At 39.8% G+C, this 16,331-nt stretch overlaps 1 protein-coding gene across 2 annotated transcripts in view; it reads right to left on the bottom strand.

Annotated features, from left to right (window-relative positions):
• The window catches only part of EPN3 (epsin 3), a 33,628-nt gene that overhangs the window by 5,109 nt on the left and 12,188 nt on the right, over positions 1-16,331 (bottom strand). For both annotated transcript variants that reach the window (XM_072403342.1, XM_072403343.1), the window contains exons 2-8: positions 11,330-11,912; positions 10,414-10,520; positions 9,157-9,240; positions 8,671-8,775; positions 6,996-7,092; positions 3,699-3,869; positions 1,055-1,153 (exon numbers count right to left, since the gene is read on the bottom strand). In XM_072403342.1, coding sequence (XP_072259443.1) covers positions 1,055-1,153; positions 3,699-3,869; positions 6,996-7,092; positions 8,671-8,775; positions 9,157-9,240; positions 10,414-10,520; positions 11,330-11,843 — 1,177 coding nt within the window. In that variant the 5' untranslated portion in view covers positions 11,844-11,912. The remainder of the gene's footprint in view (positions 1-1,054; positions 1,154-3,698; positions 3,870-6,995; positions 7,093-8,670; positions 8,776-9,156; positions 9,241-10,413; positions 10,521-11,329; positions 11,913-16,331) is intronic.

The following is a 16,331-nucleotide window of genomic DNA, read 5'->3' as shown; positions in this document are numbered from 1 at the left end:
GACTTTTTGGCTAGGTTAGTGACTGAGGATGAAACCTGGCTCCACATCTATGTTCCTGAAACCAAGGAACAGTCAAAGGAATGGCGCCACAGCGGGTCCCGGCGGCCGAAATGGTTCCGAACCCAGAAATCGGCCAAAAAAGTCATGGCATTTGTTTTCTGGGGCAAAGACGGTATTCTGTTGGTGGACTACCTACCTCAGGGCTCTAGTATCATCGGACAGTATTATGCTAACCTCCTGGACCAGGAGGCAATAAGGATGAAACGCCTTGGAAATTGACCAACGGAATCATTTCTTTGCAGGACAATACACCTGCGCACACAGGTGCGGCTGTTGTGGCTGCCAAATTGAACACCCTGGGTTTCCAATTGGTCCACCATCCCCCTACTCACCTGACCTGGCCCCTTCGGACTATTATCTGTTCCCGAATTTGAAGAAACACCTGAAGAGGCACATTTTGAAGACATTTCTGACGTCAAAGATGCTGCTGAGAGCTGGTTTGCGGCCCAACCAAAGGACTTTTATTTGAACGGTCTAGAAAAGCTGCAACTACGCTGTACCAAGTGTATCAGTCTCAGGGGGGAATATGTTGAACAAATGTGTGATTTCATAACTTGGGCTCTCTTCTGGGAAAAGCCAGGAACTTCTCAGCACCCCCTCGTATAGTACTGGGAAAATTATACTTGAAAGTTGTTACTTTTTAATAGTACTGTTTCAAAACGTTATCTTTTTCCATTAGTTAGTTAGATGTTGATGCTGTTATAGTCCCATTTGCGTATATAGAAACTTTTTCTTGCGTGCATTGAATTATATTTGGAATGTAGCATCTATTATTCACCCCTGGAAATCTTTTACAAACTTTCTCCATAGATACAGTGAGCGCTGTCACACTAGGACAGGAGATGTGTTAAAAAGAGGATCATGCGGTAAAAAATAGGGATAAATTCACAGTAACCCATCACCACCAAGGACTATACGTTGTAATATATTACATTTTAAGCATAAGACCTCTTTAGGAGATATTGGAACTGCTTACACAGAAACAATAACTTACCAAATGAGTTGTCTGTTTTAATGGAGGATGGTGAATGGGTGTCCTTGATGTCCTTGGGTGAAACTGGTGTAAATATATCGTAAATGGGTTCAATTGGACCTAGATGTACATGAAAATAATGAAAAAGAGGGGAAAAATGCAAAGAAACTGCCTGTTACAGTTAGGCTAGAGCGAACGTTTGGCCTGATGCAGCAATCAAAAAAATGAAAAAAAAAATGTTTGCATGCAATCACAAAGGATTCTACATATGTGTAGAAATTATAGACTTAGAACAGATTAGAATACAAAAGTAAATGACAGAATAGTGTAAATGCATTATGAGCTAAGCTTGCTTTCATCAGTCAGCCCCTAAGTAAAAATATACCTTTAATACCTTAACGATGAGCCTGCTGCCAAAGTTCCTAACTTTTGAATATATATAAAATCTAGTGGGTGGCCACATCGGGTGTACAAACCCCATTACTTGACCTGAGTGATTACTGAAAAGTTGGGTTACAATAAAAGGGCTGCCACCAGCCAACAAACTCTTCCCACCCAGTTTAAAAATAATTTTGGGAAGAATACTGGAACTCATCAAAGTGTGAAGACATTGGAACTCAGTAGCTAGATATTGGGAACCTCTTACATGGGTACAGTAAATATGCAGACCTAGAAATTTAGCACAGAGATGGTGGGTGGCTCTAATATCGGGCACAGCGGGTGTAGAGATCTTGAAGTCTAGTTTGGTATTGGTGGGAACAAAGTAAAGCAGGTATGCAGAGCCATGAACTCATAGATCTCACTAATATGAGACAGGGAAGACTGCTGGCTTGATTCCCTAGCATGTAAATAAGTAAATGAAGTGACCATTAAATTGAGAAAATAGCCCAAATCCTCAGATTGTTATCTGTGGGCATCTTGAGATATTTGGCCTGATATATTAAAGCTCTCCAAGACTGGAGAACCTGGGTGAACCTGGGTGATCCAACAAACTTGGAATGAATTTCTTAAAATCATTTTATATTTGTTAGCAAATGTTTTCAATCCTGGACCAGCCAGTGCTCCAACCAACATCTTACAACTACCTATGGGGACTTTCAAGCTGCTGCTTCGTTCTTTGCAGGCATGGATCAGTTCTCATTTGTAGGTCTTACTTCTCATGTTAGCAGGCCTAACGTATTCTCCTCTGGAAGTCTAAACCTTCAGGCTCCTTCTTAGGGCGCCAGCCTGAGGAGGAATACTTAGTGTGACTACTTTTGTGTGGCTTCTGAATACTTCTAACCAACGCACAAGTCCACGTGCCAGCGATGGGGACAGGGGACAAAGATTTATTCCTTATTGGACATTTCTACATTATTAAGATTATTTGGGGGTTTGCATTAAGCATGCTTGAAGAAATAAAATCCATAATACTCCCCAGGGAACTCCATCAAGGGATCACATGGTAAACATAACACAAAAAAAGATGTTACTTCCTTTGAACGTTTTAGCAGAATGACCCCCCGTATCATGCTACCAGTTTCGTTCTCTGCTTTGGGATTATTTCTAATTAGAAATACAATTGTCACCAGATTTTGTAAGAAGCCCTTACAATGCCTTCCAGCATCAGCCAGGATTGCCAGTTGTGGAATAAATCATCTCTGTGCTATGGGCTTACTGTGCTGCTCACAGCAACCAACGGGAAAACATATATGTGTGATCTGAATTAGCCAACATCTAATTTTTCATTTCATTTTCATTAAACTCCTAATTTCATATTATGTTTGGAGGTCTGAGAGTGGCAGGTCATGGTGAAACATTCCAAGTGCAGAAAAAAGCATGCGTACTGCAGAAAAGTTTCAAAACTTTTTTATATTAGTTAAAACCCTCCAACCCTAATACTACAATCAATCACCGAATCAATTCCTAACTCCCACCTAACACTTGGAATTCATTTTAAAAAATTACTTTGGTATTTAGAATTTGTGCTCTTGCATCTGTACAAAATTGTATTTCCAATTATTTCTTTGTCTTTGCATTTGTCTTTCAAATGGCAAATGCAACACCCTATGAACATCAGAGGAGACCAGGGCCTAAAGATCATTCGATTTTTAGAGAAATTAGCCTAAAGATTTGCTTTTGTTCATTCAAACACCAGCCACATCTTTATACAATGTGCAAATCCCGGGACTAAAAAATTCTGGTTAATTCGCCTATTGTTTTCTGATAAACAGATTCTTAAATGTAAATCTAATGCTAACTTTATTATTTTAGAAATATATTAGACACCCCTTTCTTTCTGATTGTGTTCTATTGGGGACATTTTCCTTTCTGATGGCAACAGAAACTACAGATGTCTTCAAAGTAAGGACCCCCTTAGACAGTTCATTGATCCTAACACTTAATTAGCCCCTAAATCTCCTGAAACACAAACCCTTCTTTTGCTGCTTAGTCCCCCAATGCTTGGAAGCCTCTGGATGGAGAATAAGGGCCAATTCCCACCAAAATGCAGGGCGCTGGATTGTGTCTGCTTCATGCATCATTACACATTGCAGATTGCTGCATACAGAATAAATCAATTAAAGTGATGTGAACATTCCAGCAGCTCCTCTATCACCAGGATAAAAGGATCCCCACTTTATGTACATATTAAATGTATTGCATTTTGCACTATAGTCACTCTCACCTTTCTGGCCATCTCCAAAAAGATTGTGCGTACTTTGGGATTTCTGAGGCTCCCCCGAGCTTGATGGATCACAGTTGAAGATGATGCTCTGACTTCTATTATCAGCTCTGAACTGAGTGCTATGAGGCAAATCCCAGGGCAAGGAAGAGGCACATACACTGGATTTCTCATCTGAATTAATTATAACAAAGCTTGGTTATACATGACAGAATTCATTATTATTACATTTCCACCATTACATAATATTTACAGCATTTTAAAAAGAAAGTGACTATTTACTTCAACACCTTCAAGTTACCTTCTATTCCATAAAAGAGCTATTATTGGTAGTTATGAATTATTCATTGGATATTTGGCAGAAATGTATTGTTTTCTTATAGTGTTTTACTAAAGTATTCTAAGAGATTTGTCTTCAAGATCCAAGCTTCAGGCAAAGTGTTAATCTCCATGCTGGATGGAACCGAGCAAACTATGACTAGATCTTTAGTAGGACATCTGAATTTGGAAAAGTCATGACTGGCGGTCCCTGGCATCTCAGAGAACAATGAATCAATATCTCACAAAATAAGAATATGTTTCAGAAAGAAAATAAAAAAATTCAATGTTTTAACCTCCCTAGCGGTTCATTTATTTCCAGTTTTTTATGTCTAAAAGCGGTACATTGTTTTTCATGAAAATTTATTTTACAGTATAATATAATAGTATAAAAAAGTTTGAAACATAAAATCATGTAAAAGCAATAAATTAAATAAATTAAAAATATATTATATATTAAAAATTTAAAAAAAAATACACATTATACTCATATTATTATATATACTGTAAAATAAATGTTCTTGAAAACAATGTACTGCTTTTACACATAAAAATCCAATGTATTGCATTCAATACAGTTATTTTGTATTGAATACAATACAAATGGATTTTGAATTTCCCGCCCTGCCCCGCCGGCAATGTACACACGCACCGACATCACCGGGAACTCCCCGGTGACTCATCGAGTGCAGAAGAAAGAAGACGGAGATCGCAGCGCCGGAGGGTGCGGGGCGCCAGCAGATCAGGTAAGCGCTCTATTTACTTACCTTCCGATAGGTTTACCTAACCAGAGTGTGACTCGGGGTTACCACTTTTAGCAACTTTTTTCCACCCTGAGTCACACTTGGGGTTACCCCTAGGGAGGTTAAAGTAAAACTGCCAACTTCTTTCTCTAAATTACACGTTGGGGATGATTTACGGAATTTAGGCTGCTCACTTATCAAGGTGAATTATGACCTTGCAAGGGATAATTTATCTTGGTGAATGTGGTCAAAATTCACTTTGCAAATAAAAAAAAAAAAAAAACCGAATCATGTGTGAGGAAATATAGAAAAGCAGATTTTTCCTTGGTTCTGATTCAGTACAATCAATTAAAGTCAGAAAAATGTTATCTTTTTTACCAATGAGCTAGGTGAATAATGGCTACGTACACACGTTAGATCAGGGGCCAGCAAAATTTTTCGGTTACTAGGCCATTTTAGGAGGTCAAGAAGGCCCACTAGGCCGGACTCTCTCTCGAGTCCCACGCTGATGGCTCCGCCCCCCACCAGGAACGCCCCAGGAGGGAAATCCCTTTCCTCCGCAATGCATATGGAGGAGAGGGAATTCCCCTAAAAGGAAATCTCTCTGCTCGGCAATGCATACGGAGGAGAGGGAATGTCCCCTTACACTGGCGGCGGAAGTGTTATGTTGGACGCGGTAAATAGGGAAGGGAAGCATAGTAAGGAGGCTCAAAAGCCGCGGGTTGCCAGCCAGGATTAGGCCAGATCGACCAGGGAGGCGTTAGGCTGGAACAAACTACTGGCTAGGCCATATCTGCCCTAAAGGCTGGAGTTTGCCTAACCCTGTGTTAGATGATTATCGTCTGATAATTGCCTCGGGGCTGATATTGGATGAGAATCTGATGTTGGTACAGTGCTCGTCGCTCATGGATCTGTCATATTGGAAGTGAAGGGGAGAGAGCACAGCAGGGTGTCGCTCCATCCTTCCCCCCTCTCCATAGAGCAGAACGGTGCTGTATGTAAAGCGCTTCTTCATGCATCTTTCAGTCTTTTATTGTTGGAAAGGATCATGAAAGATCCTTTCCAATGACAATTATTGCACATGTGTACTCTGCCTATCTCTTGCAAGGGGATAATTCACTTTATTATGTGTACAGCCTATACTCCTTAAATAAACCCAATTCAGTTTTTTTCTTCCATATATCACGTCTCAACTATATATGCAAGTTTAGGCCATATTTAAAGTAAATCTATTGATACTTACCTGTACCCTAACCGATCCTTCTTTCCTTCCGTATCCTGTTCTTCAGCTATCTTAATTAGCTGGGTCAGGAAGAAATAGCATAAATCTGCATGGGAGTTCATTTAGTCCTAGCACACGCAAGTAAAGCTGGGATTGCCAGATAAGCCTGGCAACAAATGTGCAGCTCAGCGAAATTTGACAGCTGGGCAGCAATGAGCCAGGTAAGAATAATTATTGCAAAAGTGACATTGCCTTTCCCTTTCTGCAAAAACACCCGCCAAGTTCCACTTTAACAAACACTTGAGCATCATCTCCCCTCCTATTGTGTGATACTTTCCCTAGTTACTAGATGGTAAGCTCTTCGGGGCAGGGTTCTCTCCTCCTCCTGTGTCTGTCTGTTATTTGCAAGCTCTATTTAATGTACAGCGCTGCATAATATGTTGGCACTATAAAAATCCTATTTAATAATAATAATTAAGCATTGTTTAAAGGGTCAAGCCTTTATAAAGTGATATTTACCAATAGGTCGAGCCTAGTGACTTAAGCCATCATCTGGTTTCTTATGTCTGCTTTAAACAGGTTTTGTATTTCAATACTAGTCTACGGTAATGCAAACCCACTGGAAGCATTTCAAGTGTTGGATAGGAACACAAACCAAAGCAAGTCAACAAAGACAATTCGATCTTCCAAAGTTATTAACTCTATTACTGCTTGCCTATAAAATTGTGTGTTCCATGTTTTTGTTTCATTTTCCATAATCTAGATTGCTAGATAGGATTGCTGCTCATACTGGGCACAGCTGATGTGCAGAATCTGGAAATCAAGGCAGAGATCTGGCCAATACCCAAGACATCTAAGAAACAATCAGAGGTTTAACTCCCCGCAAAAACTAACATTAAAAAGATAGTTTTGGGTGGACTGATCTTTTTCACAGAAGAAGCTTTTTTTTACCAGGCCAGTTCCAGATTACTATCTGAGTTCCTAGGACACCTTAAGGATAGAATAATGATGACTTACTTTCTGGACCCCATGCCGAAAAAAAGGAATTGTCATGGTTGGTATCCAAGATGTTTGAAGGAGACGGCTGAGGTGGACTAAATATATCGATCAGATCCTAGAAGATAATGGACATAAGTTATTAACAGCTTAAAATAGGATCTAACACACCATTTAAATTGTGATAGTTATATAGTAGGTCAGACTTAAAAAAAGACAAAAGTCCATCAAGTTCAACCACCAGGGAAAAACATATCCCAGATATAAAACCCTATGGACATAGTTGATCCAGAGGAAGGCAAAAAAACCTCGGTACAATTTGCTCCAACAGGGGAAAACATTCCTTCCTGATCCCATGAGACAATCGGATGTTCCCTGGATCAGCAGTCTCTGTTATTGTTACTTTAAATCCTTAATCCCCAGTTATATTCTGTGCTTCTAGAAATCATTCAGCTTTTTCTTAAAGCAATCTATAGTAGTTGCTGAAACTACTTCCTGAGGGAGCCGACTCCACATTTTGTACCCTAAAATATGATAGTCCTACTATGTAAATAAAAGACAACTTTATTTTTTGGAGTTTCAAACTCCAGCCACAAGTCCGGCAGGTTAAAGCAGCATGGGATAACCACTTATGTGCATAGTCCCATGAAAACTAATGTAGGTTACAAAGTCAATTGGTTCACCTTATTTTAGTATCTTTTCTCTTATGTTCTACTGTGTACAATATGGGCTGTAGTGAGCAGGAGAAGACAGTTTTAGTACATAAGGTCCATTGTGTCTTCTGGTCTTAAGGCCGAAACACAAAGACAACCCATTGTAAAATGCGTGAATGCATTTGCTTGCTGAATTTTTAGCAGCTGCTGATATCCCAGAAGTGCAATGTGAAAATGATTAGAAAAGCACAACCATTGTGTAGTGCATTTAACAGAAAGAGCGGCAGCCATATGTGTTTGTTACAAACTATCTACATATATAATTAAAAAATATACACTAAAACAGGGTTTAAAAAAAAACACAGTTAAAGTTCTCCTCAATTAATTTACTCCAGCTATAGGATTTTCACCCATAAGTGTTTCCCGTACTGCATGGCCGGCGTGTGGCTTTGCAGTGTGCAGGAGGGAATAAAAGCTTCTAACACTCTCAGAAATGTTCCCAATAATGAACGTTTTCATGATAGTCAAGATTTGAGTCCCTGGCATCAAAATAGTAAGCATATAATAATTATTTTGTAAGGTGTCATTGTTTACCCTTATTTGCAGCACATCTATCTCTTTAAACACCTAAACCATGGAAAAGGAATGGATGAGGACTCCAATACTCTTACTTTATTACTCACTCCCATAACAACCCACACATTTTGCACTCTTTTTCCAGCTCTGATATGTGAACTGGCCCACAAGGTTCTCACATACAATGCACAAGTCCTGCATTGTACATGATTATATTAGTCAGGAGCAGGCCAATTGACCGGGTATGGTGGAAGCCATTGGAAGAGACCATTAAAGTAAGTCATTGCTTTCATGTAATCTACACTAAATTGGCATGAGACTATACAGGAGAGGGAGCTACCAAAAGAGGACTAGAGTTCAGTTTCAAATGTGTATCTATCCCTTGCATCATAAAAAGCAACAGGCGACACTATGATCAGGTTAATCTTAGGTATCCATAGCCTATCCATCCATATCCGGAGCGTTACCTCCACTTTGTTTTCTGGTTTCGGCTCCCCTTGCTCCATTGACAGCTGTGTCTCTCTCAGAGCCTTCTCAATTATTGATATCTCTCCTTGATGATACTTCCTCTCCTAAATGAAGCATGGTTTTTGTTAGAGACATGTCAGGCTAAGGAAGCATATTCAGCAAATAGTGTAAATTTAAAACAGCCAGGAGATAAACATGGAAACCAACATTGCTGCCCTTTTTCTAGAAGCTGTCATGGTGATCATTCAGCTTTTTGTGCTTTCTGAGACCCTGAAAAAGTGGCAGAAGAACAATATGAGCTTGATCGAGCAAGGCTGCAATTGAAGTGTCAGTCACATGAAGTACCAAAGCCAGATGATCAGTATCACAGCATTTCAAAAGGAGTGAACTGCACGCATCTTACTTATGGCAGGTTTCCTCGAAGTTATGGTTGACCAAAATGGTGCAGGGTTGGAGGTAAGTCGGTCTGGCCAAGTAATATATACCTTTTCATATTCCTCTTTACTTTGATTCAAGGCTGCTTGCAATTGCAGTTCTTCCTCTAAAATGGGAGCTGAGGGTTCTTTTTTCTGCAAAGAAAAATACAAGAATTCATCGTCACAAAGTTCTAGGCTATGGTCTCTGAAAGCCTCAAACTAAATAAGTATTGGAGTGGCTGAGTTTTGATGGGGGCAGTCGTCATCCAACCACAATCGTTTATTTACTATGAACGGCCACAGTTAGTTTTGATGTTCTAATACAGTTTTGTAAGTGAGCATTGTACCCTAGGATTACGGAGAAAAATCAACAGATAAATTACAAATAATCCAATAAAATAGTAAATTCATGCTACGCTGGTACATGGCCCCTTCCAAGCCAAAGCACTTGCCCCAGGGGGGATTGGGACTCTGTTTTAGGGGCCGTCAGGATGAAGGTACAGAATTACATGTGTGCTGGACTTGCCCCCCAGCCATACGGTTCTGGGGGAGGATATTGATATAAGTTACTGGGAACTTTAAATGTGTCTAGGGACCCCTGGGTGGCCCTGTTACAGTTCAAGCCCCCCAACCTTACTAAGGTTCAGTTCACACTGGGATCACATATTTTGTTAACTGCCAAGCAAATCATTGCAAGCAATTGGAAAAAGCAACTAATTCCGTATCATGAAATGTTGTCGGGTATGGACAATACTTTCCTCAACAAAATATTATCAAGTATCCTGAACAACACCCAATTTTCTAAATTGGCAAACTTGGAGGGCATTTTCACTACCCAATGTACCGCCATTCTAATTCCTCTGTTTGTTATCACTCGTTATTAATATAAATCCAGACCCCTTTCTTATTTTTTTTGTTTTTGTTCAGTTGTTTTTTGTGTTTTTTTCTTTTTCTCTTTCTCCCCCCTCCCCTGCCATTTCTTTTTGCCCTAAAAGAATGCTGGGGTAACAAACTTGATATAGGTACACCTGTATCCATCCATTGTTCTCTAGATTGGGAATGTTAAAGTGTGTGACATATGTTGTGTATATTTCCGAAGATTTCTTTGTTGGGGTGACATTTCTATGTTCTATATGTTACATGTGTTTTTATACTTTGTTATATAAAAATGTTAAAATTCAATAAAAATCTATTGAAAATAAAAATACAGTTAGTTAGCATTAGCTTGAGAGCCGCCTCTGCCCCTGGTTGTGGATTAGCAGTATTAGTTTAGTAACTTATGGAATGGTAAAACAAAATCTTCAGAAGTAAAGTTCTGGGACTTACCTTCTCAGACTCTTCTTTGCTCATAGCCAAGGCAAGCTGGAGCTGGAGTTCCTCTTCTCCTGAACTTTGAGGTCTGACTTGTTCTATTTCAGTGGAAAGTGTTGAACCTAAAAAAAAAAATGTTTACATATATATGAAAAGTAATCAGACCTTCTGTCCTGGAACAGCAGTAGCCACAGTCCACACCAATTAAAGCGGACCTATCACCAACATTTTTACTTCAGGTAAAAGGCTAGATATAACTATTTTATGTAAAGTAAAAAATCATCCTACTTTAACCTTTTTTTTTTGTTTTTTTGAAAAGGTAAAGACAGAATGGGGGTGCAGAGCCTCCTGGGATACCTACATCACATTTCCCTTGAATCATCCGGCTGCTCCTTCTGCACATGCCCGATGTTGGACATTAACAGAAGGGGCTTTTTCCTTCAATGGGAGAAAAATGCTGGACACATGTGCAGTGAAATCGGCATTCTTATTTTCCCATTTACAGCACACTATGTCACCTGATCTCGCACCTGCGCAGTTCAGGTGATATAGGTGGCATAGCCAGAAGAAAGAAGTCGGATGAAGATGGTGGCACCTGGCGCTGAAGTTGGATCACAGAACAGAACAGGACCCAATCATGGAAAGATCTGGAAGGGTTGAGAGATCTGCAAAAGTAAAGGTGAGATTTTTTTGTTTTAATTTTAATTCTGCTTCAAAGGACAGCACTTTAGGAGCAACAGAGATTGTAGTGACTCCAGGATAGCCGGACCTCGGTAAAATGAATAGGACCACCTTGTAGGTTATATCTTCTCGAAAAAAGTCAAACATTAAACACAAATTGTACATTATTTTGATTTTAGGGTTGTTACTCTCTTTGCAGCCATTGCTCTGTCACAGCCTAATAAGAAATATGACATGGAAGTGAAGTTACCTTCGTTGTAGCGTAACCTGTGCCTGCTGTCCAAGGCTGCTGTTACTTGTGACATCCTTCTCCTCGTAGTCTGAGCCATGGCCCTGTCCTGTTTAATTTTCTCTTCATCTTTCAGCAAAGCTACAATCACCTTGGCCTTTTCTCTTACATTAATCCCCTGGTCCCTTCCATCACGGTCAAAGTACTGAAAGTCTTTCAGGGTCTGCACGGCCATGATATTTTCAGTGCACTCTTGGACCACCTTGAGTGACCCATTTTTGATTAAGTAGTCCATCAGAGTCAAACCTTTGTGCACATGGCGCCAATACTTTCCACTGTCATTCAGTCTCCTCCAGAGCATCATCATAACCTCTGGATACATTTCGGCACTATAAGTCATTTGAGCTATTTCAGACATGAGAGAAGCGGAAGGTCCCCAGGGGTCATTCGAGGTGGCCTCCCGAACTTTCACTTCGGCATCAGAGTAGTTATGAACAATATTCTTCACTTGGCGACGGAAGGAAGAGGCTGCCATCTTGGAAAATAGTTAGGTTTGCCCTGGCAAAAAAAAAATCAGTTTTCTGTCGGGTGAAGTGTCAAATACCTGCAATGTAAAAAATGAAATGATAACTGCAAGATATACAGACAATAATACAAACAAGGTAACAAGCATGGCCTGATACAAGTTCTCTAATGTGGGAACATGATTTACCCCCGACCACAATTATTTATCATTAGCTGGAAGGGTTAAAATCTCTGTCACCTCTTTATTCCTTTCAGTTATCCGGGGATTTTACTTCACTTTCTGTACGGTAAAACCTTGACACACAGGATGACTTAAATTGTTACAGTAAATCTGCAAAACCGCTGAAAGTAAGGTGAAAAGGTGCCAGGATAGCATATGGGGTAAAAACTGAATTATAAAACACAAGAGCTATCTTGTTTAGGAAAGAAAACTGGTAAAGTGGAAATCCAGGTAAGATCATTATTTAAAAAATTCATGATTTCGGAACTCTAAAGGTGGGACAGGGTTGGGTACGCAGCCAAGGATAGCTAAGGGTAATGCATACATACAGCTACAAGGTAGTGTAACCCTTGCCTATTGTGTAGATGGACACCTAGGAGGATTGATTTGTGGTAAAAATCAAGAAGACAATGCAAATTTAGGGTGTGCACCCTCTTGATCTATATATTCAAACCAAATGATATCAAGCAAAAAATGAGAAAATCCCCTGTGATTTCAACACCAAGGAACCTGGAGCACCCAATACAATCAACAGATCTATCAGGAATAAATGTTAATGACTATGTAAGCAGGTTGTTGCCTCTGGCATTCTTGTGAAAATTTCCTCGAACTTCCTACTTCAACAAACTGATTTCGCAAAACTATCAGAAGATCAAGGAAATCATTACGATCCCCGGCACTAGAGGTTAATTAACCTCTAGTGCCCCGGGATCGCAGTGGATTCTGAGGGCTGCATTCATTCTTGAAGCCCTGGGAATCCTCCTGTTTGAGATCCCTGGCACTAAAGGTTAATAAACCTCTAGTGCCCGGGGATCGCAGTTGAACTGCAGATGACCTCTTAATGGAGAAACTCCACTGAGAATTCACCTGCAGTCACAGCTGATTGGAGGCACTCCCATGCCTCCTCCAATCAGCTGAGACTGCAAAGTTCCCATGGTCACCGGGCTGTACTTATCAGCCCAGTGACCGTGGGAACTGAACTGCAGATGAACTCTCAATGGAGAAATTCCATTGAGAGTTCATCTGCAGTTCCACTGTGATCCCCAGGCACTAGAGGTTAATTAACCTTCAGTGCCCCGGGATTGTAGTGGATTCTCAGGGCTGCATTCGTGCAATCCTGTGTGCGATCCCTGACACTAGAGGTTAAATGGGGACAAGTCTCCCCATTCAAATCCTCTAGTGCTCTCTGATTGGCTGATGAAAGTCCCCATTTACCTCCAGTGCCTGTGATCGCACACTGAGCTGATCAGTAAATGATGCTGTGGCATTGATCAGCACAGCCCACAATCTTTTTTAAATTCGAGCTTGTTTGGCGAATTTACACCGGCCGTTCTCGCTTACAAATTCAGTAAGCCAGAACGACCGAATTGGACATGAGATCAAGTTTTAAAAACTCGCTCATCCCTATGTCTTACTTCCAGTTCTAGTAAACAAATGCTGTCAGCACCCCAAAATTGCAAAGTCTCAGGACAATAGCAACATACATAGCCATGAATAGGGTCCCCAGCGCTGACACAAACAGGTAGTGTAAAGGTTCTAACCCGTCTATACTTTATGGTATTTATAGAGCTTGCATGCATAAGGTAGGAAGCCAGTGCAGGATTATTGGGGATGTCAAGCAGTAAGTACGTTAATTAACCTCCCCTATTTTTGGTTAAGCCGCATACCCTGATAAGTGTGAGTTATTCAAAAGTAAAGCAAATAAAGCCAGGGTATTTATGGGTGCAGCAATATATTCAAAATCAAGAGTTAAATATACAATATTTCTAGTTTACATTGATATACAAATTGGTTCATATTGGACACTGCCACTATGCAATGTGGGAGGGTAGACCAAGAAACCAGCCAATGAATCCCTCATCAACAAAAGAAGAGAAGAAACATTTTGTCCCGACATGTTTCGCCTCTTTGGAGTGTTTCGGGGGACTTGGTGGAGAATGTTTGTTCAATGTTAAGAGAGGCACACCTGAACAACAACCTGATTTCTGCAGCCTTAAGCATTCTCGCTTTGGTTTCCCAGGCATCTGCGTCCTACTATCCAGATACAACGTGGTGTCATTATTTCTCACATTTTAATACATCCCTCCTACTATGATCAACACTCACTTTAATTATTGAACAAACATTCTCCAGCAAATCCCCTAAAGAAGCCCAAAGAGGTGAAACGCGTTGGAACAGGATATTTCTTTTCTTTTCTTCTTTTGTTGTTGAGGGATCATTGTCTAGTTTCTTGGTCTACCCTGCCATATTGCATAGTGGGAGTGACCAATATGAACCAATTTGTGTATCTAAAATCTAAAATGTAAACTAAAAATATTGTATATTTAACTCTTGATTTTGAATATATAGCTGCACTTAAAAATACCCTGGCTTTAATCGCTTTATTTATAAAGGAAATGCAACCAGAACCTCTGCGATGATTCAATAAAAATGTACATATTGGCAAAATTATTTTAGGAAAGAATTATATTTGTTATAATTAATATTATAAGGAAGAAATAATGAAATCACTGTCATATTACTTTATGTTGTCTCTTTCCCATTGGAAGGGGGATATACTTTCACTCCCAGTGCAAGGGATACAAGAGGAAATGAAAAAAATCTAGTAAAAATCCCTCTTATAAAATTGTCACCAAAACAAGTGTCCCCATTGTCCCATTACAAGATTAAGTTCTTTTAATGCTGAACAGATTTCTGATAAAATTATTGTAACAGAAGTGAATCTTAAGACAACTTAATAAGGACCAAACGTTTTTTTGATTTTGTTTTTTTGTTCCTATTGGATGTGGATAGATCAAACACGTTGTTAATACTTCTAAAATGTATTTCGTTTGTGAACTATTGTTAAAATAATTTAACCTAAAAAAAGGATAGAACCACTTAAACACGTATGCAGTGAGTTTGGAGTTCCCTGATGGTCAAATATTAATTGGAGTTTTGGATGGATTGCTCTGAAGTGCAAAATCGGCAGCGGATTTGCTCCATGTACTAAGCCTTAGTCTATGTACACACCTCAGATAATTTTCTTCTGATAATCCGGGCTGATATCGGCCAAGAATCTGGCGTGTGTTTAGCGCTCCTCATTTATGGATCTGTCCTGGTGGATCCACGAATGACCGTAATGAATTGAAGGGGAGAGAGCACAGCGGGGTGCTGCTCCCTCATTCCCCCTCTCCACAGAGCAGAATGGTTCTGTATGTACAGCACTCATTCATGCATCGTGCAGTCTTTTGTCATTGGAAAGGATTGTGAAAGATCCTTTCCGACAACAATTATTGCAAGTGTGTACCCAGCCTTACCCTAATTTCATGTTCTAGTGACAATTCTGAAACTGTGGATTTGCAGTAACAAAAAAAAAAGCAACAGTAACAAAGTTTTACATTTTCATTCACCAGTGTCCTCCCCGGCTCCTTTTACCTGGGCGCACCACCCAGCACTTTTCAATGACCACCCGGTTGTTTTTGGATGGTTCCTGAAGACTTGGGTCACAATACATGGGCCACCACCCGCCTAGAGTTTCTTCTTACCCAGCTTAAAAAAATTCTGGGGAAAATACTGTACACAAGGTGAATCATGACCGTCTGCCACGTGATCCTTCCTTATTACTCATCCTGACTGCGCTTGTTTAGACTTGTTAAGCCACTTAGTCACAATAACAGAGGGAATGTCGCAGTGGCATTAAATGAATATTTAAACATTGTTTTATTAATAGGACCTAAACAATGAGCGTAATCAGTATTTCTCCTTGTCAGAAGGCATGAGCATGCTAAAGTGGATCTAATCATTAAAATTAATCAGCAAGGCATAGATAAGCATTTCCAAATCACAATATTCATTTGTGTTACGAATGTTCTGCTTGCTTGTTATGAACAAAAACTTTTTACGAGCAACTAGATGTGAACTTAATGACGACTTACATGTGCAATAAAAAGGTGCAGGATATAGAGAAATGATTCGATATGCTTTGCAATAAAAAAATGAATCTGATAATAACCTATAAAAAACTGGGGCATTCCAGATCCAACATTTATCAGGATTTCCTGTTCTTTGATCATATTCTGGTGCAAACTCTGCCCCCCCCCATGCCAACAGGCGCACGTCATGGAAGAGCGCTACAACACGCGGCCAGTGATAGCGTTCTCCAGGTCTGATTATGTCAAAGCAGTCCATTGTTTTGCTTAGTAATTTGTTTAATATTGTTTAATATTGTAGGTCTGTAATTGTTAGGAGTAACTCCCAGGTAGGATAAAGTTATAAAGAAATACAAATCATAAATTA

Source organism: Pyxicephalus adspersus, chromosome 3 (genome assembly GCF_032062135.1).
Source record: "Pyxicephalus adspersus chromosome 3, UCB_Pads_2.0, whole genome shotgun sequence".
Taxonomy (NCBI): Eukaryota; Metazoa; Chordata; class Amphibia; order Anura; family Pyxicephalidae; genus Pyxicephalus; species Pyxicephalus adspersus.
Note: the sequence above shows the minus strand (reverse complement) of the source record. Positions and strands in the feature narration are given on the sequence as shown.